Genomic DNA, 26612 nt, shown 5'->3' with positions numbered 1-26612 from the left:
CCTATATTCTCCAAACTCCTAGAATCTTATGTTTATTGATTTGGTCAGGTGGATGCTTTTAAATGGATAGTTCTTATATAAAAGTTTGAAGATATTTTTTCGGGACTGCACACATGATTTTTACAGGATGACGCAACCTGTTTTGCTGAATATAATGGTGAAATTAACCAAAAGTAAAAGCAAAAGTACTGTCTCCACTTCTTTTGACTGAGTTTGAGATGAACTTTCACTTTGCCTTTCATTGGATTCCAGACAACGTGCATATTGCACGGTGATGTCCAAAGGGCAACCCAATCATGTCCCTTTCTAATCAAATCAAATCCAATTGTATTTGTCACATGCGCCGAATACAACAGGTGTAGTAGACCTTACAGTGAAATGCTTACTTACAAGCCCTTAACCAACAATGCAGTTTTAAGAAAATACCAAAAAAAAAAGTAAGAGATAACAATAACAAATAATTAAAGAGCAGCAGTAAAATAACAATAGCGGAGCTATATACAGGGGGTACCTGTACAGTCAATGTGGAGACTATATACAGGGGGTACCTGTACAGAGTCAATGTGGAGGCTATATACAGGGGGTACCTGTACAGTCAATGTGGAGACTATATACAGGGGGTACCTGTACAGAGTCAATGTGGAGGCTATATACAGGGGGTACCTGTACAGTCAATGTGGAGGCTATATACAGGGGGTACCTGTACAGTCAATGTGGAGACTATATACAGGGGGTACCTGTACAGAGTCAATGTGGAGGCTATATACAGGGGGTACCTGTACAGTCAATGTGGAGACTATATACAGGGGGTACCTGTACAGTCAATTTGGAGACTATATACAGGGGGTACCTATACAGAGTCAATGTGGAGACTATATACAGGGGGTACCTGTACAGTCAATGTGGAGACTATATACAGGGGGTACCTGTACAGAGTCGATGTGGAGACTGTACAGGTACCCCCTGTATGTAGAGTCAATGTGGAGGCTATATACAGGGGGTACCTGTACAGAGTCAATGTGGAGGCTATATACAGGGGGTACCTATACAGAGTCAATGTGGAGACTATATACAGGGGGTACCTGTACAGTCAATGTGGAGACTATATACAGGGGGTACCTATACAGAGTCAATGTGGAGACTATATACAGGGGGTACCTGTACAGTCAATGTGGAGACTATATACAGGGGGTACCTATACAGAGTCAATGTGGAGACTATATACAGGGGGTACCTGTACAGTCAATGTGGAGACTATATACAGGGGGTACCTGTACAGAGTCGACGTGGAGACTGTACAGGTACCCCCTGTATATAGAGTCAATGTGGAGGCTATATACAGGGGGTACCTGTACAGTCAATGTGGAGACTATATACAGGGGGTACCTATAAAGAGTCAATGTGGAGACTATATACAGGGAGTACCTGTACAGAGTCGACGTGGAGACTGTACAGGTACCCCCTGTATATAGAGTCAATGTGGAGGCTATATACAGGGGGTACCTGTACAGAATCAATGTGGAGACTATTTACAGTCAATGTGGAGACTATATACAGGGGGTACCTGTACAGTCAATGTGGAGACTATATACAGGGGGTACCTGTACAGAGTCAATGTGGAGACTATATACAGGGGGTACCTGTACAGAGTCGATGTGGAGACTGTACAGGTACCCCCTGTATATAGAGTCAATGTGGAGGCTATATACAGGGGGTACCTGTACAGAGTCGATGTGGAGACTGTACAGGTACCTCCTGTATATAGAGTCAATGTGGAGGCTATATACAGGGGGTACCTGTACAGAGTCAATGTGGAGGCTATATACAGGGGGTACCTATACAGAGTCAATGTGGAGACTATATACAGGGGGTACCTGTACAGTCAATGTGGAGACTATATACAGGGGGTACCTATACAGAGTCAATGTGGAGACTATATACAGGGGGTACCTGTACAGTCAATGTGGAGACTATATACAGGGGGTACCTATACAGAGTCAATGTGGAGACTATATACAGGGGGTACCTGTACAGTCAATGTGGAGACTATATACAGGGGGTACCTGTACAGAGTCGACGTGGAGACTGTACAGGTACCCCCTGTATATAGAGTCAATGTGGAGGCTATATACAGGGGGTACCTGTACAGTCAATGTGGAGACTATATACTATAGACTATATATACAGGGAGTACCTGTACCTGTACAGAGTCAATGTGGAGACTATATACAAGGGGTACCTATACAGAGTCAATGTGGAGACTATATACAGGGGGTACCTGTACAGTCAATGTGGAGACTATATACAGGGGGTACCTATACAGAGTCAATGTGGAGACTATATACAGGGGGTACCTGTACAGTCAATGTGGAGACTATATACAGGGGGTACCTATACAGAGTCAATGTGGAGACTATATACAGGGGGTACCTGTACAGTCAATGTGGAGACTATATACAGGGGGTACCTGTACAGAGTCGACGTGGAGACTGTACAGGTACCCCCTGTATATAGAGTCAATGTGGAGGCTATATACAGGGGGTACCTGTACAGTCAATGTGGAGACTATATACAGGGGGTACCTATAAAGAGTCAATGTGGAGACTATATACAGGGAGTACCTGTACAGAGTCGACGTGGAGACTATTTACAGTCAATGTGGAGACTATATACAGGGGGTACCTGTACAGTCAATGTGGAGACTATATACAGGGGGTACCTGTACAGAGTCAATGTGGAGACTATATACAGGGGGTACCTGTACAGAGTCGATGTGGAGACTGTACAGGTACCCCCTGTATATAGAGTCAATGTGGAGGCTATATACAGTTGGTACCTGTACAGAGTCAATGTGGAGGCTATATACAGGGGGTACCTGTACAGAGTCAATGTGGAGACTATATACAGGGGGTACCTGTACAGAGTCAATATGGAGACCATATACAGGGGGTACCTGGGGTATACAGGGGGTACCTGGAGACTATATACAGGGGATACCTGTACAGAGTCAATGTGGAGACTATATACAGGGAGTACCTGTACAGAGTCAATGTGGAGACTATATACAGGGGGTACCTGTACCGAGTCAATATGGAGACTATATACAGGGGGTACCTGTACAGAGTCAATGTGGAGGCTATATACAGGGGGTACCTGTACAGTGTCAATGTGGAGGCTATATACAGAGGGTACCTTTACAGAGTCAATGTGTGGGGACACAAGTGTCTAATGCTTACACTTCCATTTTAGGGAGGTTTAAAGAAACATTATGATATGAAGAAAATGTATTTCAGAAGAACAGAACATGAGTTGTCATACTGTATGCTATCTCGCTATGTGTCATGCCATAGGCTTGTTCTTTTAGCTGACAAAATATGTTATCAGTCCAGTGTGATTATTTTATATTATATTATTTTTTATGCTAAGAAGAATATAATTGAACTTAGCTGAATAAAATAGAAAGGATATTTTTCACATCATGGAGCAAATGCACATATGAAGTGGCTATGTTGAGCGTAAAAGTGATAATTTGAAACAGGTCCTATACACTAGTTTTAGAGTTATTTGGCAATGTTAGTGTGCATGATACAAACACTAGAAAGACTTAGAAATCAAAACGTAAACAGTATGGGCTGCATGATGCAACTATAGGCTAATATACATTTTTTTTTAAGAATGGCGCTGGAGGGTATGGCTGCTGTTTTACGGGCTCCTAACAAATTGTGCTATTTTGTGTGTTTTTTTCCGCATTGTTTGTAACTTATTTTGTGCATAAGGTTGATGCTACCATCTCTTATGACCAAAAAGAGATTCTGTATATCAGAAAAGCGATTACTCACCTTGAACTGGACAAAGCTATTGCTTTAATATCTTGTCAAGATATATTTTTAATCCCAGCCCCCGCCCCCCTGCAGGAGGCCTTTTGCCTTTTGGTAAGCTACCAACACGACAACAACATGGTAGCAACACATGGCAGCAGCACAACATGGTAGCAGCATAAAACATGGTACAAATATTATTGTGCACAGACAACAGCACAAAGGGCAAGAAGGTAGAGACAACAATACATCATACAAAGCAGCCACAACTGTCAGTAAGAGTGTCCATGATTGAGTCTTTGAATGAAGAGATTGAGATAAAACTTTTCAGTTTGAGTGTTTGTTGCAGCTCGTTCCAGTTGCTAGCTGCAGCTAACTGAAAAGAGGAGCGACCCAGGGATGTGAGGGCTTTGGGGACATTTAACAGAATGTGACTGGCAGAAAGGGTGTTGTATGTGGAGGATGAGGGCTGCAGTAGATATCTCAGATGGGGGGGGAGTGAGGCCTAAGAGGGTTTTATAAATAAGCATCAACCAGTGGGTCTTGCGACGGGTATACAGAGATGACCAGTTTACAGAGGAGTATAAAGTGCAGTGATGTGTCCAATAAGGAGCATTGGGGGAAAATCTGATGGCTGAATGGTAAAGAACATCTAGCCGCTCGAGAGCACCCTTTCCTGCCGATCTATAAATTAAGTATCCGTAATTTAGCATGGGTAGGATGGTCATCTGAATCAGGGTTAGTTTGGCAGCTGGGGTGAAAGAGGAGCGATTACAATAGAGCAAACCAAGTCTAGATTTAACTTTAGCCTTCAGCTTTGATATGTGCTGAGAGAAGGAAAGTGTACCATCTAGCCATACTCCCAAGTACTTGTATTAGGTGACTACCTCAAGCTCTAAACCCTCAGAGGTAGTTATCACACCTGTGGGGAGAGGGGCATTCTTCTTAACAAACCAAATTACCTTTGTTTTGAAGGTGTTCAGAACAAGGTTAAGGGCAGAGAAAGCTTGTTGGACACTAAGAAAGCTTTGTTGTAGAGCGTTTTACAGAAAATCCAGGGATGGGCCAGCTGAGTATAAGACATATAAATGGATGAGAGAGCTTCCTACTGCCTGAGCTTTGGGGTTGATGTAAATTGAGAAGAGCGTGGGGCCTAGGATCGAGCCTTGGGGTAACGCCTTGGTGACAGGCCGTGGCTGAGACAGCAGATGTTCTGACTTTATACACTGCACTCTTTGAAATAGGTAGTTAGCAAACCAGGCCAAAGACCCCTCAGGGACACCAATACTCATTAGCCGGCCCACAAAAATGGAATGGTCTACCATATCAAAAGCTTTGCCAAGTCAATAGAAATAGCAGCACAACATTGCTTAGAATCAAGGGCAATGGTGACATCATTGAGGACCTTCAAGGTTGCAGTGACACATCCATAATCTGAGCGGAAACCAGATTGCCGAGAGAATAGTATGGACATCAAGAAAGACAGTCAGTTGATTATTGACAAGTTTTCCCAACACTTTTGATAAACAGGGCAAAATAGAAATAGGCTTATGACGAACCGTGGCTGCCTTCCAAGCAATGGGAGCCCAGAGACAGGTTAAAAAGGTCAGAAATAGGCTTGGCGATGATAGGGGCAGCAACCTTTAAGAAGAAAGGGTCTAAACCATCTGACATAGATCAGGTCATTACAGAAAATACCAGACTGAAACCTGTCAGGATTATTTGTGAGGATAACATCGCGGAGAGTAGCCTTTTCTGGGTGTTTGGAGTCATACCTTGTGGGATTGGTAATAATCTGAGAAAGATTTAGGGAGTCCCATTGCTTTAGGACTTTAAGCATGTCCCAGTGGTTAAAGCATGTCCTAGGTTAGGTCACCTAGCAGGACAAATTCAGACTTAGTCTAAGGGGCCAGGAGAGAGCTTAGGGCAGGTAGGGTACAGGCCGGTACTGATGAAGGACAATAGCACCCAGCAACAGTCAACAAAGAGCTATTTGAAAGTTTAATGCTTAAAACCAGCAAATAAAAGTGTTTGGGACAGACTTGATGGAGACAATAGAACACTGAAGGTGATCCTTGGTAAAGATTGCCTCTCCCCCACCTTTGGAAGATCTGTCTTGACGAAAAAAGTTATAACCAGAAAGGTTAACATCAGTATTCAAAACACTCTTCCTTAACCACGTCTCAGTAAAGACCAACACATCTGGATTGGGGCTGTGAACCCACACTTTCAATTAATCCATTTTAGGTAATAAGCTTCTAGTGTTAACGTTCAGAAAACCCAGACTTTTATGAGAGCAGAAATCAGTGAATCAGATTTGGGGCTAGCAACAGTAGATGGGCAACAGTGTACATGCACATTTCCAGATGTTTACCAGCATGTCACATGTGCAACCAGAGGGAAAAAAACAATAGACCACCTATACTCCACACACAGAGATGCATACAAAGCTCTCCCTCGTACTCTATTTGGAAAATCTGACCATAATTCTATCCTCCTGATTCCTGCCTACAAGCAAAAACCAGAGCAGGAAGTACCTGTGACTCGCTCAATACGTAAGTGGTCAGATGACGCAGATGCTATGCTACAGGACTGTTTTGCTAGCACAGATTGGAATATGTTCTGGGATTCATTCAATGGCTTTGAGGAGTACACCACCTCAGTCACCGGCTTCATCAATAAGTGCATTGACAATGTTGTCCCCACAGTGACCGTGCGTACATACCCCAACCAGAAGCCATGGATTACAGGTAACATCTGCACCGAGCTAAAGGCTAGAGCTGCCGCTTTCAAGGAGCGGAACACTAATCTGGACACTTATGAGAAATCCTGCTATGCCCTCAGACAAACCATCAGAGGCAAAGCATCAATACAGGACTAAGATTGAATCCTACTACACCGGCTCTGATGCTCGTCGGATGTGGCAGGGCTTGCAAAATGTTACAAACTACAAAGGGAAACCCAGCTGCGACCTGCCCAGATCCTCAAAAAGTTTTACAGCTGCACGATTGAGAGCATTCTGACCAGTTGCATCACCGCCTGGTATGTCAACTGGTCGGCATCCGGACGTAAGGTGCTACAGAGGGTAGTGCGTACAGCCCAGTACATCACTGGGGCCAAGCTTCCTGCTATCCAGGACCTATATACTAGGTGGTGTCCGAGGAAGGCCCAAAAAATTGTCAAAGACTCCAGTCACCCAAGTCATAGACTGTTCTCTCTGCTACTGCACAGCGAGCGGTACCGAAGCATCAAGTCTAGGTCCAAAAGGCTCCTTAACAGCTTCTACCCCCAAGCCATAAGACTGCTGAACAATTAATCAAATGGCTACCCAGACTATTTGCATTGACCCCCCCAGCCCTTGTTTTTATACTGCTGCTTCTCGCTGTTTATTATCTATGCATAGTCACTTTACCCCTACCTACATCTATAGATTACCACGACTAACCTGTACTCCCGCATATTAACTCGGTAACAATACCCCCTGTATATAGCCTCTTGTGAGGCGTCTGTTTCTCAAACTAGACACTCTAATGTACTCAGTTGTGCAATGGGGCCTCCCACTCCTCTTTCTATTCTGGTTAGATCCAGTTTGCGCTGTTCTGTGACGGGAGTAGTACATAGCATTGTACCAGATCTTCAGTTTCTTGGACATTTCTCACATGGAATACCCTTCATTTCTCAGAACAAGAATTGACTGACGAGTTTCAGACAAAAGTCTTTGTTTCTGGCCATTTTGAGCCTGTAATCAAACCCACAAATGCTGATGCTCCAGATACTCAACTAGTCTAAAGAAGGCCAGTTTTGTTGCTTCTTTAATCAGAACAACAGTTTTCAGCTGTGTTAACATAATTGCAAAAGGGTTTTCTAATGATCAATTAGCCTTTTAAAATGATAAACTTGGATTAGCTAACACAACGTGCCATTGGAACACCGGAGTGATGGTTGCTGATAATGGGCCTCTGTACACCTATGTAGATATTCCCTTAAAAATCAGCTGTTTCCAGCTACAATAGTCATTTACAACATTAACAATGTCTACACTGTATTTATGATGCATTTTATGTTATTTTAAATGGACAAAAATTGGATTTTCTTTAAAAAACAAGGGCATTTCTAAGTGACCCCAAACTTTTGAATGGTAGTGTACATGCACACACACCCACACACACAGACACAGACACACACGAACGCACGCACACACACACACACACACACACACACACACACACACACACACACACACACACACACACACACACACACACACACACACACACACACACACACACACAAACAGAAGGATTCTCTCTCCACACTGTTTGTGTGAAGGCTGCTGCTAAAGCAGATGGCCTCATTAGTGTTGTGCTTGTCGTCTTTAAACATGAAGCTGCCTGTCGCACACCAATCACCACTGGCCTGAGGCAGACTTCAGGGACCCGACATGCCACTGCTAACCTTCAGCACTGTACTGGAACATTACAGTGGGGCTCTGTAGAAGGGCTCTGTAGAAAGGCTCTGTGTGTCCCAAATGGAACCCTATTCCTTATAGAGTGCACTACTTTTGACCAGGGCCCATAGGGAATTGAGTCTCTTTCTCACTTTCCCAATATATTGTTAGCTTTAAGTCATGTGCGTAAACTAGAGTGCTTCACATCATGCGATTGTTCCCTACTTCTTAAAAAAAGCTATCTGAGCTAGCTGTAGAAGCAATACATTGTTAATATACTTGTATTTTGTTTATACTGTTCCATTGTTACACTATGCACATGAAATGCACGAATACATGTCTTGTTCTAATTTTCACTTGTCTTGAATGCAATACAGTAGAGTATCCATATTTGACAGGATTGTTGTTTTGAAATGCCAGGATCTGTCGTGAAATTCAAAACTGACAACTGCCTCAATTCTTTGACAGTTCTTTTCTCTTGCAGGCTTCCTTATGCGGGGTACTTTGGCGGGGTTTCCGGGCTGAGCAAAAAACAGTTTCTCAAGATCAATGGCTTCCCCAACGAGTACTGGGGCTGGGGAGGAGAAGATGACGACATCTATAACAGGTAAGACTGCAGGGCAGAAAAAAACATTTATAAAAACTCCCATCAATCCCAGCACCATACCAGAAAATGAATGCAGTCATTATAGTTGACATTTCGATTATACATGTAGCTGATTCAGTAGTTTGTATATTAGGCAGAAAAACTACACTACCAAGGTCATTGCGCCAGTATTAGTCATTGCTACAAAGTGCCTGTACTTTAGAAGCTTTGAATTATTTAATGCTGATAACATTTTAAAGGCACAGATTATATATTACAAGAGTGAAGTAGGCACAGGTACATGTCTTGTTAAACGCAGAATGTATGCTTGGCCTGTCATTTGACTTTATCATTTAAGTAGATTTTTTTCTTGAATGTCAAGACAGAAAGTCATTGTTCATCCCGACCACGTTATCTCTCAGTGCTGCTTGCAGACGGTCTCGATTTCATAGTACACGTTTTTGTCAAACGATAGAGCAGCAGTTTCTCATTTTACTGACACTTGTTTTAGAGGAGAATAGATCGCTCTTTCATGTCATCTATCATCTACCCTCTAGCTCGCGAGATATGTGACTTCCACCATTCCATCTACGAACCCAACTCTGTTGTGATAACACAAAACACAAAATAGGTAAATAGAGTGTTTGGAATTGGCCCCTTTCCGTGGGATGTGGGACGGTATACGGGTGATTACTGCATCACAGATAGAGTCTGGCAGGATGTGCGTTATGCGATAAAAGGAATCTTTCTTTGTGTGTGTCTGCCCCGAGCCCTCACATCTGAAGAGAAGACATGATTGGAGGGAGGATATTGGGGGAGTAAAATCTTTCACAGCTTGATAGTAGCTGCAGTAGAGTTGATCCATTAAGATTTCCCCAGAGATGCTTCCTTCAACAGACCAATTTCTTTCAGTAGATGATGTGAAATGCGCTGGGATATTATCCTGCCCCATGCTGCACCCAATACATGAGTGTGAAGGCTAAAGTCAACGTTGTAGACACCAAAATAAGCATATAAAAAGAGCATGAAGGTTGTCTTTCATTGAAATCCAGAACCTTTTCAAGGCTCACTTGTTTTAAAGCTGTTTTATATAAAGCAATTTGAAATGCCCCTGAATATACACTGGGTGTCATGGCCAGGCAGGGACTGATGGTGAAGCCTGGTGTTAGGCTAGCATGCAGCAGTGTGTAGACTCCGGCTGCGTCCCAAATGGCAACCTATTCCCTATACACGTTGTGCATTACTTTTGACCAGGGCACATAGGGCTCTGGTCAAAAGTAGTGCACTATATAGGGAATAGGGTGCCATTTGGGATGCAGGACTCAAACTGGTCTGTGACTGAGGTGGTGGTGAAGGTCTCTTCCCCAAGCACCCAGGGAGATGGTGATGTGTGAGTGATGGGGTCTGTTGCTAGTGTCTCTCTTTCTCTTGTTCCACTGGCTCCTTCCCCTGGGTTCGCTGCAACAATACACGGCATCTTCGCCCAAATTGTGGCCAGCCAACACAATCACAGCTCGCGGGAGTCCATGTCCCTGTTGAGTACTATGCGGCCGTGCCCACAGTCTGTTGATCGGAGGTCCATGGGTGCCGGAGTGAAGGGATGTCAGTGACAGCACTCTTCCCTCTAACACTAGAAGCACCGAGGCAGTCATTTTGATTGTGTATGAATTTAAAATAGAAAAATCATGCCCCCTCCACCCTTGACTTTTCCTTAATGAGTCTATTTAATGTTGTTAGAATTTCAATGTCACGGACAGAATTTGTATTTAAAGTAGTTTTAAGAGGACGTGTCCCCCCCTGCCCCTCGTTCACCGGCAGTTAGCTGATGGCCCATCAAAACTACATCTTAACCATATTGAAACTAATTTCGCACATACAGTATAACAATAGAATTAGCCTAAAGACAAGATGGAATTGACAGTAGTCTGATGGATGACAATATTATCAATTGTCAAATTGAAGATTTGGTCCAGTGCAGCTTGGAATTGCACAGAGGCAGGGAAACGGAGCGTCAAAAAGTGACCATTTAAAATCCTCCTACAGTCACAAGCAGGTAAGACATTTTATATCTATGTAGAGAAAGTGAGAAACAAGGTTATTATAGTAAACTGAAGCTAAAACAAAAACTAATTACAAAAAAATGTATTTAGTCAAGTAAAATAAAATAATTTGGGCAAAAATGTAATGGGGTTTTAAATGTTTTTTTTGTTTTTTTTCAAGCTACTGAATCTGGTGAGTAAATACTACCAGGAGATGGCGATGTTACAAATAGGGCTAGTTTATGCATCACTATTAGTTTCTCGAGACAGATGGTTTATTTGCCTAGCTTACGATGCTCCAAGGTATGGAATATACGAGTCTACATTACTATCACTAGCTAACAGGTAAAGTATCGGCTAGGTAGCTAACTTGGATTGGTGTAAACAAGGGCGAGATAGGGTTTCCTTCCATCATATTTATTGCACCAGAGTCAGCGCTATTCCTTTTAAATCCAAGCCACATTGAGAATGAGTTTATAATTGAAAGGGCCAATCAGCAATCATTGTAAATAAGAATTTGTTCTTAACTGACTTGTAACCACTCTAATATATCATAGACAGAAGTATTGTTGCAAGGACTAACCATCTATGATATAAAAAAAGATTTAACCATGGGCTGTATTCAATCCATATCGCGGAAGATCAGCGTCGCAGCATGATTGAAATGTAAAGGCAATGTTGGTAGACTGAATTCACGATAAACGCTGCGGATGTCGACTCAATCGGAAGTTACCTTTACATTTCTATCGTACCATCTGTAATGCTTCAGCGATACAGACGGAGTAGAGCCCCATGTTTTGAGGCTTTACAGTGTCCGTTTACTTTGTTTTTACAAACATTGGAGTAAAACAAGCTTATATTTTGGGTTCTGATGGGGAACGACACATGAGCTACGCTCAAGAAGCATTTCTAAGTTATATTCTTCAAGAATCAATGGGTACATATCATTAATTTATATGTCCAAAAATGGATGTAGCAACTGCAGATTGCCACTTTAAACCTAATTTAACCTATGACCTGACCCATCACCGTATTGTTACTGTTGCAAGAATTGACATAACAAACACACTGACAACTATGCAACAAATACTGCTTCTAGCCTGGCCCACTCATGATTTCTGTCGCTAAGACTAAAACTAAAACTGAAACTAAATCATATTAAAACGAATTATAAATATTTTTTATACAACTGAATCTAAATAACAACTAGCAAATCAAGTCTGTAAACTAATTGAAACTAAACTAAATTCCAAATAAAATCGAAGAGAAGAGTATAAAAAAGAGTATAAAAAAACGAAACTATAATGACCTTGAAGAGAAAGATCAGATTCCGAGGTTTCCAAAACACTTACCTTTGCCAAATATAAAATTGAAGAGATGAGTTTTATTTAAAAATATAACTTTTTCCAAGAATAACAGCTGTTGGGTGCACTCCACACGTGAGCTTGCAGCAGCATATAGCTCAGGCTACTACTCAAAGACCAGTAACATAATACAACTTCAAATATGCTATTCTGTTCTTTTGTTTCCTAAGACCTGACAAAATTATAGTACTTTCTTTGTGATGGATTTAACACTTGAATTGTGGTTATGTTTTAGTCAAATATTATATCTGTTTGGGCTTCTTGCGGTCAATTTGCAGTGTAGAAATTATTTGTGATTATGTTCAGGCCCCCCGACCAGCCCCCTCAAGAAAAAATCGGCCCGCCGCTGAATCTAGTTAATGTTCCATGGCCTACAGTAACATAAACTAATGAAAATGCTGTTGTGTTCTTTTAAATATGTTTTTTTCTTCGTATTCTAATGTTCACCAGGACCTTCATCAATTATTTTTTTCTGATAACATACATGTATTTATTAGACTGTTAGAATGTTGCAGTCAAAATGACTGGTCATTGGATCAGAACGGGATGGCTTGAGGCCAGGCTTTTCTTGTGTTAAAATCACATCCTCTATGTAGGCTAACCTATGACTTGTGGAGAGAGAAAGCGCGAGAGAGTGCTTCCTTTAATGACTGTACGATTCAGTGGCCACACAATCCCAGATGGTAATAATAGCTGATGCCTCACACACATTGTGATGTAACACAACAGATCTTCCAGCAATGAGAGGGAGGCTTACTGGGATTAGAGTGATTAAGGGGAGTAGTGTGTTGACCCACTGTAGTTCAGAAGAGGACAGTCACCAAGAATCTCTCCTTAGAGCAGTAAGGACTAGAGACTAAACTGGATTAGTTTTTTTTTCATGAATCATGATGCACTCTGCTCTAGAATATGTTAAGAGTTCAAAGTGTATTTTGTGATATTTGCATTTGATGTTTTTTTAACATCATATCTTGGTTATTTGCATAGGCTATACTGTAACTACAGTGGTTGTATAGCACTATTAGTGGTGAGGTGCGGTAGTGCACACACAACCTTGTGTGAACTGCATAATTGATTTAAGGTTGCAAGCAGGACAACAAAATATTGTGGGGAGTTTATTGTAGTGTTTTTGGTTCTGTGCCATGCTGTCAGAACCTGCTGGGAAAAATCCCTTATGATTTGCTTGGAGGGAATAACTCGCGTTACAGACAGTGCCAACTTCTCCAACAACGATGACCCCTTTTTAACAATCGTACCTCTTCATAAATATGTCTGGATTGATTTACCCCCCACCCAAATAAACAGCTAAAGAGGAAAAAAGTGGTGATTTTCAAGCCTTTTTTGATGGGCTTACCTTGAACTTTGTTGAAGGTCCTCACTATACAGTTTCATTGAGTGAAGGACGGGAGGGTAGACAGAAATAGCTGGAGGTGATGTTGGCAGTAGTAGGGAAACAGATAGATGACACTGTTTTCCCTGCTTCCCTTAGAGCCCATTCACCCTGAGACCAGCAACCGGAATGGAATGCAACTTAAAAAGCTCTGTCTTTGTCACCCCTCTTGGGCATGTACGTACAACTGAAGAGTAGCAGATCCATCCAGTGTCTTGGATGGGCAACTCCTTGACTGTCAGCATCTGTGCAGTGAAACACAAGGCCCTGGAGGGACAGTCAGTGCCCTCATATTTACTTCTACTACTAAGCTAGGTGACTGACTGTCTCTGGTGACAGACAGACAGGCTCTCCCTGACCTAAATATACACCTAGCTGATACTGATGCAGATAGAGACAGACAGATAGAGGGGAGACAATTTCAAGGAAGATTACTCAAGAAATATACAATCCCAAGTCATAGCCTATTTCAAATTGTGATATTTTCTATTTTAAACACGGGCAGACTATCAAGTCTACATTTGGTCTGTCTGTAAAAGAGGGAGGGAGATAGAGGAGAAAAATGCCAGCCCTGGCAGGACTCTCATTTCTCTATTGCCCTCGTGTGGCTATTTCTAATTAGAGTGAGACAGGAGGGAGTGGACAGAGGGTTGGCAGGCAGCAGAGAGATAGAACCACCGCAGTCAGCAAGACCATCACAGACAGTGCAAACACACTCTCAATCCAACATGAGCGATTTCAGCTTCGCTCCTCTCATCTCCTCGTCTCTCCCCACTGGCTTCTTTCTCAGCAGCATCCCTCTCATTTCGGCTCTGACAGAGTGAAATGAGGGGATGCCGCAGATTCCAATTCCCCTCGATTCCAAGAGTCTAATGCAATTAAGAAAGACTGTTGAGAAATGAAAAAAAAAGATGGAGACATTCTTAATCCAATCAGAAGGGCACGCGAGGCCAAATTAGCTGTCCAGACAGTCATATCAATACTACCACTGGGCCTCAGGAAAACAATGATTTCTTGTTAAATGTTTGTTGTAATATTTAACAGCTACATAGAGAGTGAATGATATCAGTGGCAATGTGAGAATAGTAAGGAAGTCAACGAAGGGACAAGCATTGCAATGTATGTACTGTATGCATTGCGAGAGAGCAACCATTTTGCAGCAGTGGAGGCTGCTGATGGGAGGACAGCTTATAATAATGGGCGGAAGGGACTGAAGGGAATAGTATCAAACACATGCTTTTCATGTTTTCAATACCATTCTACTCGTTCTATTCCATCCGTTACACTCCATTCCAGCCATTATTATGAGCTATCCTCCCCTCAGCAGCCTCCACTGTCAACCATACACAAAACTGACAATGTAATCATACTTCTGTTTCTCCTCCTTTCTCTGAGCCTGAATACTACTTTGTTACCAAGGGCAATGTAAAATCTAGGACAACAGATATCTTACTCTTCAACAACGATAATTTTATCTCATTGTGCCTGAGAGGAATTAACATCACATCTGAAAATAATCTTCAGCGTTTTCAGAGTTTTGTTGTGCAAGGTCAAAGACTTCCCCTCTCTATTTTCTTCCAGAAATGCTTTTGATTATATTATTATATTATATCGCTCAATACTCTCGCTTCATCCTTCCCCCTCTGATTGGTTTCAAAAGGTTTGATGGAGTTCAAGGAATCTGGTTCGGAATGAAAGCGCCCACAGATCCTTGGCACACAACGCTGTTCAATACGATTGAGCCAATTTTGTGTGCTCACTGGGCTGAGACAGCAGGATGTTAAAACATGGAGGAAAGAAGTCAGGCTAATGGATGGAAGGGCGCAGCAGCACCACGTGGAGTCCCATGGCGTATGACCAAACAGAACAGTAAATGATGACAAAGAATCCTGTCAGACAGCCATGTTGTCTCATACAGTACATCTCAGGTCATGGACACGACATCCTACAATCACATCTTACAATCAATCAAGGTTTCTGGTGAAGGATGTTCCCGGAACGTGTCATATTTCTTTCTCCTCAACTTGTCCTAAAGTAAAGAAATGGTCAAAAAGGATGTATGCCTAACCTCCTGCTGATGTCTGTACATTTTCTTTTGTTAGAAAGAATCGAGTGAAATAAATGATTTTGAATGTACATCCAGACACTTGTCTTAATTTAACTCTAGGGTAGTCCTTTGGGCCCAATATCTTCAGCTTACAGTACAAACTAAGTGCCATAGTATTGATTAACTCACACATGGATTACCCAGGCGAGGCTAACCATTGATTGAGAGATAGAGCTGAGACTGAGCTCTGTGCCCATCCCTCTACCTGCCCTCTTATATCCTTGAAATCACTGCAGTTGGTTGGAGCTTTTTCCACCTGATACCTTGAAACCACAGTTAACACTGCAGAATGCCTTGAAGCCAAAGAAGTCACTGAATAGTTCAGTTTCCAGCTAGTATGTAACTGGCCTGAAGTGGATGGTAATCATGTAGGTGTACAGAACTTGGAATAGGGTGCCATTTGGGATGCGGGCTGTTTTTTTCCTCCAATATTTCCCTCAATTAATCCTTAGTGATGTTGTTTCTGGGTCAGGAATACACAAGGAGATTATTTCAAATCAACTCTCTGCATTACCAGGCCTCCTCGCTGGTGTTAATGGAAGAAAAAACCTGCAAGCCCTAGCACACGGAAACAGACAGACAGACATTATGTTATCGATCTCCGTCATGTACTAGGAAGGAAGAGGAAGGTCCAGAGACGGAAGCAGCAGCTAGCCTATCGCTTAAGCTGGAGCAGCGGGATGCTCACATGACCGATTGTTGTCTCCAGGGGTTCCACACAGATAAAGAGCCGAATGGGGAGATTATAATGACCCGATTGTTCAAGCAGTCAAGCAGCTGGAAGCAGCATTTTACTCAAACAAATGGCTTTGTTTTCCAAGACAGTTAGCAAGGCTGCTTTGGCTGGTCCCTTCAGGAACGCTAAGAGACACTTAATGGGAAGAGTCTGAGTTTTCTTCAATATGTTCTACTGAATTTGTATTCAAAAATGTTTTTTTGACTCGCTTGGCATTTTCTTCTCATATGTTCTAATGAGGCTTTGATGGCGGGATGCAGAAGCAATGTGTTTTGCTGGTTGTTTGTCAGTCAGTAAGAGCGAGGCCCACAGATACAAACTGTAATATCAAGGTTGGCTGCACCAATAACACAGGAGATCCAGCATGAATCAGAGCATTACAGAGAGAAGTAAAACCATTTCATCCCATCTTGGGAACCTAACATTGTAAACATCCAAACACACACAAGGTTCCATATCACTGCGTAAAGGAATATACAGTCATTTCCTATTTTCCTCCCTCTAATTCTAGAATAGGCTTTAGTTTGTACTGGTTGTCTACAGTCAGTGCTTTGCTTTAACCCATTTTTGTCGCATTACAGCTGAAGCTTAACTTGAGTTTGCTATGACAGTGTCTGGTCATGGCTGGCATTGCTACAGCAGTTTTGGAGCGGTTATGACTTATATTTCTATGGCTGTAAGTGTGATTATGGTTCCCAATTGGAAACCTATTTCCTATGTAGTGCACTGCTTTTGACCAGTGTCAATAGGGCTCTGGTCAAAAGTAGTGCACTATGTAGGGAATAGGGTGCCGTTTGGGATGAAAACTCGGATCCTTTCTAAACCATGACTCTGTTGTAGGATCACCCTTAACGGGATGAAGGTGGTTCGACCGGACGTCCGGATCGGCCGCTACAGGATGATCAAACACGAAAGAGACAAGCACAATGAACCCAACCCACAAAGGTTTTGTATTTGATTTCTATATTTTCCTCTCTAGACACAAGCCTGGTTCCAGATCTGCTTGTGCTGTCTTGCCAACAATGACATAGGAGTTGTCATGACAGCATAGAACAGATCTGGGATCAGGCTTTTCCTTGGGATCTTTTTCCCGAAGGTACAGAAAGTACAGGTACTGTAGCTGTTGTTTGCCTGGTTTCCAAAGTTGTCTTTTTGATAAAGGTTGTCTCACACTCAACACATTATAATACCAGCTCGCGGTTATAAGGCCACTCTAAGATGAATCCCCCATGTCATATCCCATAGATTTGGCTGGAAAATAACAACTCATAACACTTATCATAGAAATGGATTATCATTGTTTATTCACTGCTAAGAGGGCTCTTTCATACATGAATAGACAGCCCATCAATGACTCTAAAAAGAGCAGATCGATAACTGCATGGCTATATGCAGCGCTGTTAGTTGTGATTGTTGCCAAACCCCAGAACCCTACAGAGCTGAGCTGCAATTTGCAAAACATTATTGTTGCATAGCATGAGTGCACACACTGTAGAAGTTACAGACTGTTATTGATCACATCCAGCTCCGTTGCTGCCTCTTACCATGCTCTGAAGGCTAAATAACCATGGGGAGGCCATTTCATCCTCGGCCTGATCTTGGTTCTGTTAGTTTTCCATGAACTCCCACTCCCTATGATTTCCAGTGTGTGAAGATAACAGCCACAGAAGACAACGCTCATTTTGATGAGTGCCTCAGACAATACTAATAATGAACCAATGAAGAGCCCGTGCATGGCTAGCACGAGAGCCTAATAAACAAATTTCCATGGGAGAATGTAAATGAATTAGTTGTTGTTGCTGCGCCTAATGAATTGAAACATGTTGATGTAAGAGGGGTTTGCTGTGCTGACATAGCCAGGGAAGCTTGCTGTTGTCTGTTTGGCTTGTGGCTGTGTGGCAGGTGGATGGGTTGATAGATACTGATCTAAGTACTTACCATGCAATCCACAATCAACATGAATCCGAATGGCACCCTCTTCCCTTTATAGTGCACTGCCACATGGCCTGGTCTAAAGTAGTTCACTATAGGGAATAGGGTGCCTTGAACCTAACATGTGCCTAATATGTACCGTCACTTGTAACATATTTCTTAGATATGTAGCTGTCCTGCATGAACACACTGTGATGTTTGTACAGTCTTGGGTCATTTAGTATAGGACATGCTATCAGAAATGAATTACAAGGCTTGTTTTTGTAGAAATTAAAGTGTGTCATGTCACCTAGGCTACTCTAATATGGGTCAGAGTTATTACTTGCTGAATTGACACCAGTTGAGTTCTATAGACAACAAGAGCAGGGTCGACATCCGGTGCCATTGGCTTTATGACAACCAATACATCAGGGACTAATTTTAAGGAATCTGTCGCTGACTTGCTGTGTGTGAGAAAGAGAGAGAGAGAGAGAGAGAGAGAGAGAGAGAGAGAGATTCATCCTTTGACTGATATTTCCAGCACTTTATTCTCCAGCCTGATCCATGAGCCTCGGCTTTCGCGAAAGTTGTCATGGACAGAATTTATTTTGGGCCAATAAATAATTAATAAATGCCAGGAAGAGGAAAGATAGACAGAGATACCCCTATTAGGGAAACCTCCCTAAAATAGTTTTTTGTTCCTCCTTTGGGGATTATTTGAAGTGTTTTGATTCATAAAATAATACATTTGGGTTTTAAAATAGAGGGAAGTAGAAAGCCCTTGAAGGGTCTGGGCTTTTATAGCCAAACCTTTTAGCGAGAGAGCGCTTCTCAAAATTCTAACAGCGTATTGGGAAAGGGAAAGGGGAATGTGTCTTCCGCATCTGAATCAGAGAGGTGCAGGGGGCTGCCTTAATTGGCGTCCATGTCATCAGCGCCCGGGGAGCAGGTGTTGTTGGTTGGTTAACTGCCTTGCTCAAGGGCAGAGCGGCAGATTTTATGGTTAGGGCCTTTAGCCCGGTTCCCTGGAGTTAAGTTATTAAGGTCGCTGATGTTTTCAAGGTCCAATGCTGACTTTGTTATCTAAATACCAAATTATTTCTGGGTAACAATTAAATACCTTACTGTGATTGTTTTCAATTAAAATGGTCAAAAAGAAGCAAAAATAGCATCTTAGCAAAAATGCAATTTCTCAAAGAAGTCTTGGACAGTCTGGGAGTGGTCAGAGCGAGGGGCCTAATTGGAGTGGGAAGGATGTGTAACCTGAAAACTAGCTGTTATTGGCATAAAGGAGGGAAAACTCTCTTTGTTATTGGTCTATTAACTTAAACCCCACCCAGCCAAACAAGCTGACATTTCAGGCTGTCTTTTCAAACAGCTCTTACACTAAAAGTTCATGATCATAATTTTCACAATTTCACAGTATCATTCCAACCTCATAGTGTGGCAATATACAGGTAACTGCCTAAATACAGGAAAGTCCAACATAAAGTGTCTTGGTATGGCGTTTGGCCACAACGGGCCAGAACAGCTTCAATGCACCTTGGCATAGATTCTACTAGTGTCTTGCACTCTATTGGAGGGATGCGACACCCTTCTTCCACAAGGTAAATCACGTTTTTGACTTCACTGCCCCTTTAATTAAAAGATCCTAATATGCTCATATACTCACGATGTGTGTAGTACTTAGAGAAAGGCTGCACAAGAAGAGCATTAAGTGTCAAATCACTGTCCTAAAAACCTGGATTAGCCTATTTCCTGAAAAAAAACTAATTATTCTATCCTGGCACTCTAATTATTATGTTGTATCTGTCCTCGTAGGAAAACGCATTATGCCTCCAGAAATGTTTCTTAGGTCAACAAATTAGCCTAGTTTACCATAATTATGCAGCTTCCGTTGCAAACCCAGTCTTACCCACCAGACATTCCAGGGCATTCTTCAGCGTATCCAGGAGAGAGTGGTTCTAATCTCCTACCACGACCAGTGTTTACTGTTTACCAAAGCGCATGTTTTTGATGATTAATGTTGACCACCTCTACAGCTCTGTTACTGCCACCCATTCTGCTCTGTTTGGTCAGTAGGAAGTAGGAGATGTGGTTTAGGCATAATAATGAGACATAAGGCTTGTCAAAAGAAGAAAGACTACCATTCATCATTATTCCCAAAGATTAGTTGGCACTGCCTTACTCCGTGGACTCATGCATATTAACTCAATGAATACAAGGCTTCCTCCTTCCACAGAGTAGCATCGTCATCAAACATGCATTATGAATCATCATCTCATGCTGAAATAGTGGTTTTATGGCTTTTTGGGGGCTGATGTCTTGTAAGTTGATACCAAAACATGAATAGGGGAAGCTTACTCTGAAAGTTGCATGCTATTACAGTCCATATTTATGTAATACGTGAGAATATCTCCGATCTCATTGTGAGATCATTGAGAGACTATGATAAAGTATAGTAGTAGAGCACATTCAGGCTATTGCCTTTAATCCTCTCTCCTCTTGATAGATTTATAGATAAATCTCTCTCTCCCTCCCCCTCTCTTTCTCCCTTCCTCTCACTCTCTCTGTCTCTCGCTACCCCCTCCTTTCTCTCTTAGTCTAAAAGTAATTTAGCTTTAATTTAGATTCCTGACTAGATCTGCGTGTAGAGAAATCTCTGTTTAGCTGTAAGTGACAAGGTGCTGCTGCAGGGTTCTTCTTAGGTTGACTTGGATTGTGTCGTAGTGGGTTTATGTCCAAGCACATAAAAATACATCTTGTTTGATCCATTCACTGCTCTTTGAAGATTGGATATGCACTGTTGGCTACTGAAGCAGTTTATGTACTCTGAATCCCTGCCTCTTCTCAAACAGTAAAAGGAAATCTGAGAAAACCATGGGGTATTGTAGCCTTGGCATTGGACAATGGATGACTGTTACAGATGGATGATTCCTGTATTTGTCCTCTGAGTTCCAGTACATGCTCATAGCACCCCCTGTTGGCCAATATGGGATTAACAAGAAACATGCAAAATCAAAATGTTAGCCATGATGATTGTGATAAAAAACATGCAATAATATTTCACTGTTTGCTACAATGAAAACATTTCCTAGTAATAATAATGATTTTTCTCCTCTTCTCCAGATTCAACAAGATCCAGAACACCAAGAACACTATGAAGAGAGACGGGATCAGCACGTTAACATACCGCGTGCTCCAGTTTAAGAAGTACCCTCTCTACACCAACATCTCTGTGGAGATCGGCAAGCCCCCGCCCCGGCCTTTCAGGGGCTAGACAGATAGAGCCCCGGCCTTGACATGGAGAGGGAAGGATGGAGGAGGAGGAAGGGAGATGGGGGAGAGAACTATAATACACAGCAGAGAGCCTTCATCTCCTCCTCTACCTCCCTCAGCCTGACTCAGATACCCCCCACCGACCTGCGCTAGGAGTCTGCCCTGGCCTCTCACAGCCCAGTCTGTGTGGGGATACTGGTACACACTCGTTGCCCTCCCACCCTGCCAACAGGCTCGACGGTTACGGAAGGCCTACAGCATGGCTGGGACCCTGACTGACTGACTAGCTCTAAGGAATAGATGAGGACAGAGGATATATCAGATTCGATTCAGATTCATTCCCCTGGCGACAGTGCTGCTCTGGAAATGCACACACTGTACATGAAACACACAGCAATAAGTCCAGTGCTACTGGTGTCTCGGTCCTGATAACACAAAGCAACGGGGGTTCAAGAGCAGTCATATTATATTGGGTTGTTGATATACTGGGGGTTGGGTTTGGGATTCTGAGCAGAACCAAGAAGAACTGCCCTGATCTCTCTGTGAGAATCTGTCAATCAGAACACTATATCGGCGCAAAATGAATGTGTACTGTCTGTGCCTGCATCCAATGCAGGCTTTCCCCATTTCCCATGACGTTGACAAACGGTGCTGGAGGAGAGCAACAATGTGCACCAACACGTTTTATTAAGACAAAGAAGTGTGACTTTCTGTGGAGAGAATCAAGGTTGAGTGAACAAAGACCTGGTAGTGGATGGATATGGCTATTCAAGGAACTAGTTTTGACCTGTTTGTGGAGGAGAAAGGTCCAGCAAATAGAAGAGAAGATGGACTTCTGGCATGGTTCTGACAGGTGATTATTAGAGACTATTTTGTTGACGTGTTCTCACGCACAGAGAAGGTTACATTAGATACTGATGAAAGTGTAAACGTTTGCTGTATGACAATGTGTCCCAGACAGTTTTAGAAGAGGATCCTCTATTGCTCAAATACAAGACTCTTTGCTCCACTTTTTTCTTTAATTTCTATTTCAAAATGCCATCCACGTTTTTGGAAAAGAAAATGATAAGGCATTGATAACCTAGTGGTTTAAATTGTGAATACTGTAAGGACGGTCTAGTATGGTGAATATTTGCATTGTAGCATTCATTTCATCCATTCAAAATCAGAGGCACTGAAGCACTGAGGTGATAAGAACAGAACTGAAGTTAGTTATTTATTGAGTCCCCTCGAATAAATGGAAAACCAGCCCACATATAATAAAAAAAATATGAAATATATAATTCGCTATTAACACCACCAATATATAAAAGCCTTTTAACGTCAGTAAGCTTTTTCTTCTGTCATTTTCTTCTCCTTTTCCTTTGTGTACTGCCTAAACACCAAATTGATGCCTTCAGAATTGTTATGAGGGGCAATGATAAGGAATGCTGCATTCTGTTGTGTGAAGTGATGTGGAAATCTCTCTTTTGTAATATCAATGGTTTTCTTGGCCTGGCTTGAGACAGTGAGTATTTAGAGATGCCCCAACCAACCCGTTTCCCCTCTGTTTATTTTAAAGAGCCTTTTCAAGTGCATTGACTGCATTTCCCTTCTTTTTTTGTTTTTTTACAACACCCTCCATTTCCTTTCATTTCACTCCCTGGCTCTACCATCCCTCTCTCCGTGTGTGTCTGTGTGAACACCACAGTGTGTTTCTGTACTTGACCATCTGATGAATACACAGACAGCTGTGTCTGAAGCACACTGCTCCTCTATCGAAATATCAGGAGGACTTAAAAAATCATTACTCTTCTCTCGCTCTCTCTTGCTCTCTCTCTCTCTCTCTCTCTCTATCTCATTCTGCTGCCTTTTCATTTTTGAGTGCACTACTACTGGTGTGAGAGCACCTCGCAAAGAGAATACTCTACTCCTCATTCTACACTGGAGACCAATGTACTTTTACGCTACTGCATTCTGGATGTCATTACTTCTGTCAAATGGGTGAATGCTGTGTATGTACTGCTTTCTGATGGCTGTGGACCATAAGAGTTTGACATATTACTGCCTATGGTCCCAGTACAGTATGATTCATCATCCTGCCAAGCTCCTGCTTTTATGTTCCATGTTGAGGGAATCATTTTCCTAAAGGCTAAATATACTACTTGGAACTGTGAGAAGAAGCTTTTATATATAGCTAGCATCATTACCTAAAATCTGCTTAGCAGAATGAGCTTACTACTGATGCAGTAGCACACAACCCTGAAAATATTTGGTACTGAAGTTTTAGTCAATGGTTTCATTAAATGAAATGCTTTGATAAAAACAATGTTTTTGCCAGTGATTGTCAAATCGGCTGGTTAGGTCTACAGACTGGGCTTTTTATCAGAACTCCAGTCAAAGATCTTACTGTACAATTGGTGGATATTTGGTTTACTGTAGAGTAGACTACAGGATGTGATTTCTGTACATATCAGACTTGTATCAGACATCAAGTGCTAGCTATCATGTATTACAGGTGCATGAACAGGCATTACCATATCATTTGTGTTGTGAACAGAGAAAACGTCCAATAGAACTCAGTCTGTTCTGTTAACTTGATATCTATATGGAGATCATTCCCAAGTATGCTAGTACAGGAATAATCCATCCTATTGGTACTATTATATCCATTTAGTCATACATCATATTGGTATATCCATCGTATTATCTTGTTTGGCCTATTGGCTATATTCTGCCCCACTACCCCACTTATAGTGACTGTGGTGTCACATTGTAGGTACTGTATAATACAGATTTGATATGATGGTATTGACAGGGGGACCTTTCAGCACAAGCTTAGAGGCATCCTGCCCAGGACTGTGTCTCTCCCACACAGCTCGCCAGCTATAAACCAGTGATAAAGCACCGCTCCTCGTTTGCGTCCCAAATGGCACCCTATTCCCTATCTAGTGCACTACTTTTGACCAGGGCCCTTATAGGAAAGTGGGTGCCATATGGGATGCATCCCTCTGCACCCTCCCTCCCCACAGTCAACTATTATTGTGTTCAATTTTGTCCTGGAAATTGATAATTGCTGGGCATCAGCTTTCTTTATTGACCATGTGTTTGATGCATCCTTGAATAAGAAAAGCAGACAGGTGGCATACTAAGGTACTGTCCACCCTTTGGAGTGTGTCTGAAGTTCTCTTCATCCATCTGTTGGCAGACACTGCATGGCTTCCCCCTTCTACTTATACGTTTCAACCTAATGCCCATTAAGCAATATTTTCCCTCACTGTCAGAGCAGTCATTTCAAGGAAGTGGTGGGTAACTGAAAGAGAAACAGGATAGGATGAGGGCATTGGAGAACATCACCTACTGACTGCCTCGGGCCTTCAAGCTGGAGTGCATTTTTAAAGATGTACTGTATCTAGGTTTTGTACATTGAATGTTGAAAATGTTATATCTTATATAGAATGCATAATGTTATATCAAACCAACCTTTTCTATACAATCAATAAATCTAATGGTAAATGAGATACACTCACGTGATTGGTTTGTTTTTCCTTGCCAGATGAGAAAATATGTTTCACCTGAGTTGTCAAATGTGTCCTAAATGGCACCCTATTCCCTTTATAGTGCACTAATTTTCAACAGGGCCCATAGGGCTCTGGTTAAGAGTAGTGCACTATGTAGGGAATAGGGTACCATTGGGATGTACCCATCCTGATGAGGGGGCTGATACTTTCTTTCTTCCCTCCATTGTGTCCAGTTGCCATGGCATTCAAAGAAACCTGTAATACATATCTCTGTCTATGGTGTCAGTGGCACTGTATTGTCCTCAAAGCGAGCAAAGAAGTTGTTTAGTTTGTCTGGAAGCAAGACATCCTGGTCCGCGACGGGGCTTATTTTCTTTTTGTAATCCGTAATTGACTGTAGACCCTGCCACATACATCTCATGTCTGAGCTGTTGAATTGCGACTCTACTTTGTCTCTATACTGACGCTTAGCTTGTTTGATTGCCTTGTGGAGGGAATAGCTACACTGTTTGTATTCGGTCATGTTTCCGGTTGCCTTGCCATGATTAAAAGCAGTGGTTCGCGCTTTCAGTTTTGCGCGAATGCTGCCATCAATCCACGGTTTCTGGTTGGGGAAGGTTTTAATAGTTGCTGTGGGTACAACATCACCGATGCCCTTGCTAATAAACTCGCTCACCGAAGCAACGTATTCATGAATGTTATTGTCTGAGGCTATCCTGAATATATCCCAGTCCATGTGATCGAAGCAATCATGAAGCGTGGAATCAGATTGGTCGGACCAACGTTGAAAAGACCTGAGCACGGGTGTTTCCTGTTTTAGTTTCTGTCAATATGCTGGGAGCAACAAAATGGAGTCGTGCTCAGATTTGCCGAAAGGAGGACGAGGGAGGGCTTTGTATGCTTTCGCCGGAAGATAGAGTAGCAATGATCCAGAATTTTGCCAGCCCGGGTCGCGCATTCGATATGCTGATAAAATTTAGGGAGCCTTGTTTTCAGATTAGCCTTATTAAAATCCCCAGCTACAATAAATGCAGCCTCAGGATATGTGGTTTCCAGTTTACACAGAGTCCAATGAAGGTCTTTCAGGGCCGTCGAGGTGTCTGCTTGGGGGGAAAATACACGGCTGTGATTATAATCGAAGATAATTCTCTTGGTAGATAATGCGGTCGGCATTTGATTGTAAGGAATTCTAGGTCAGGTGAACAAAAGGACTTGAGTTCCTGTATGTTGTTATGATCACACCACGACTCGTTAATCATAAGGCATACACCCCCGCCCCTCTTCTTACCAGAGAGATGTTTGTTTCTGTCTGCGCGATGCGTGAAGAAACCGGGTGGCTGTACCGATTCTGATAGCGTATCCCGAGTAAGCCATGTTTTCGTGAAACAGAGAATGTTACAATCTCTGATGTCTCTCTGGAAGGCAACCCTTGCTC

The 26612-nt window shown here is 42.3% G+C and overlaps 1 protein-coding gene across 1 annotated transcript in view; it reads left to right on the top strand.

Moving 5' to 3' along the window:
• Window positions 1-25202, top strand: part of LOC110508729 (beta-1,4-galactosyltransferase 2-like) — a 145212-nt gene extending 120010 nt beyond the window's left edge. Inside the window, exons 5-7 of the mRNA XM_021589482.2 lie at window positions 8750-8872; window positions 17328-17432; window positions 21528-25202. Of these exons, the coding sequence (XP_021445157.2) occupies window positions 8750-8872; window positions 17328-17432; window positions 21528-21678 (379 nt within the window). The 3' untranslated portion in view covers window positions 21679-25202. The remainder of the gene's footprint in view (window positions 1-8749; window positions 8873-17327; window positions 17433-21527) is intronic.
• Window positions 25203-26612: the final 1410 nt, after the last annotated feature.

This window comes from Oncorhynchus mykiss, chromosome 28 (assembly GCF_013265735.2).
Source record: "Oncorhynchus mykiss isolate Arlee chromosome 28, USDA_OmykA_1.1, whole genome shotgun sequence".
Classification (NCBI taxonomy): Eukaryota; Metazoa; Chordata; class Actinopteri; order Salmoniformes; family Salmonidae; genus Oncorhynchus; species Oncorhynchus mykiss.
This window is presented reverse-complemented; position numbering and strand designations above follow the sequence as displayed.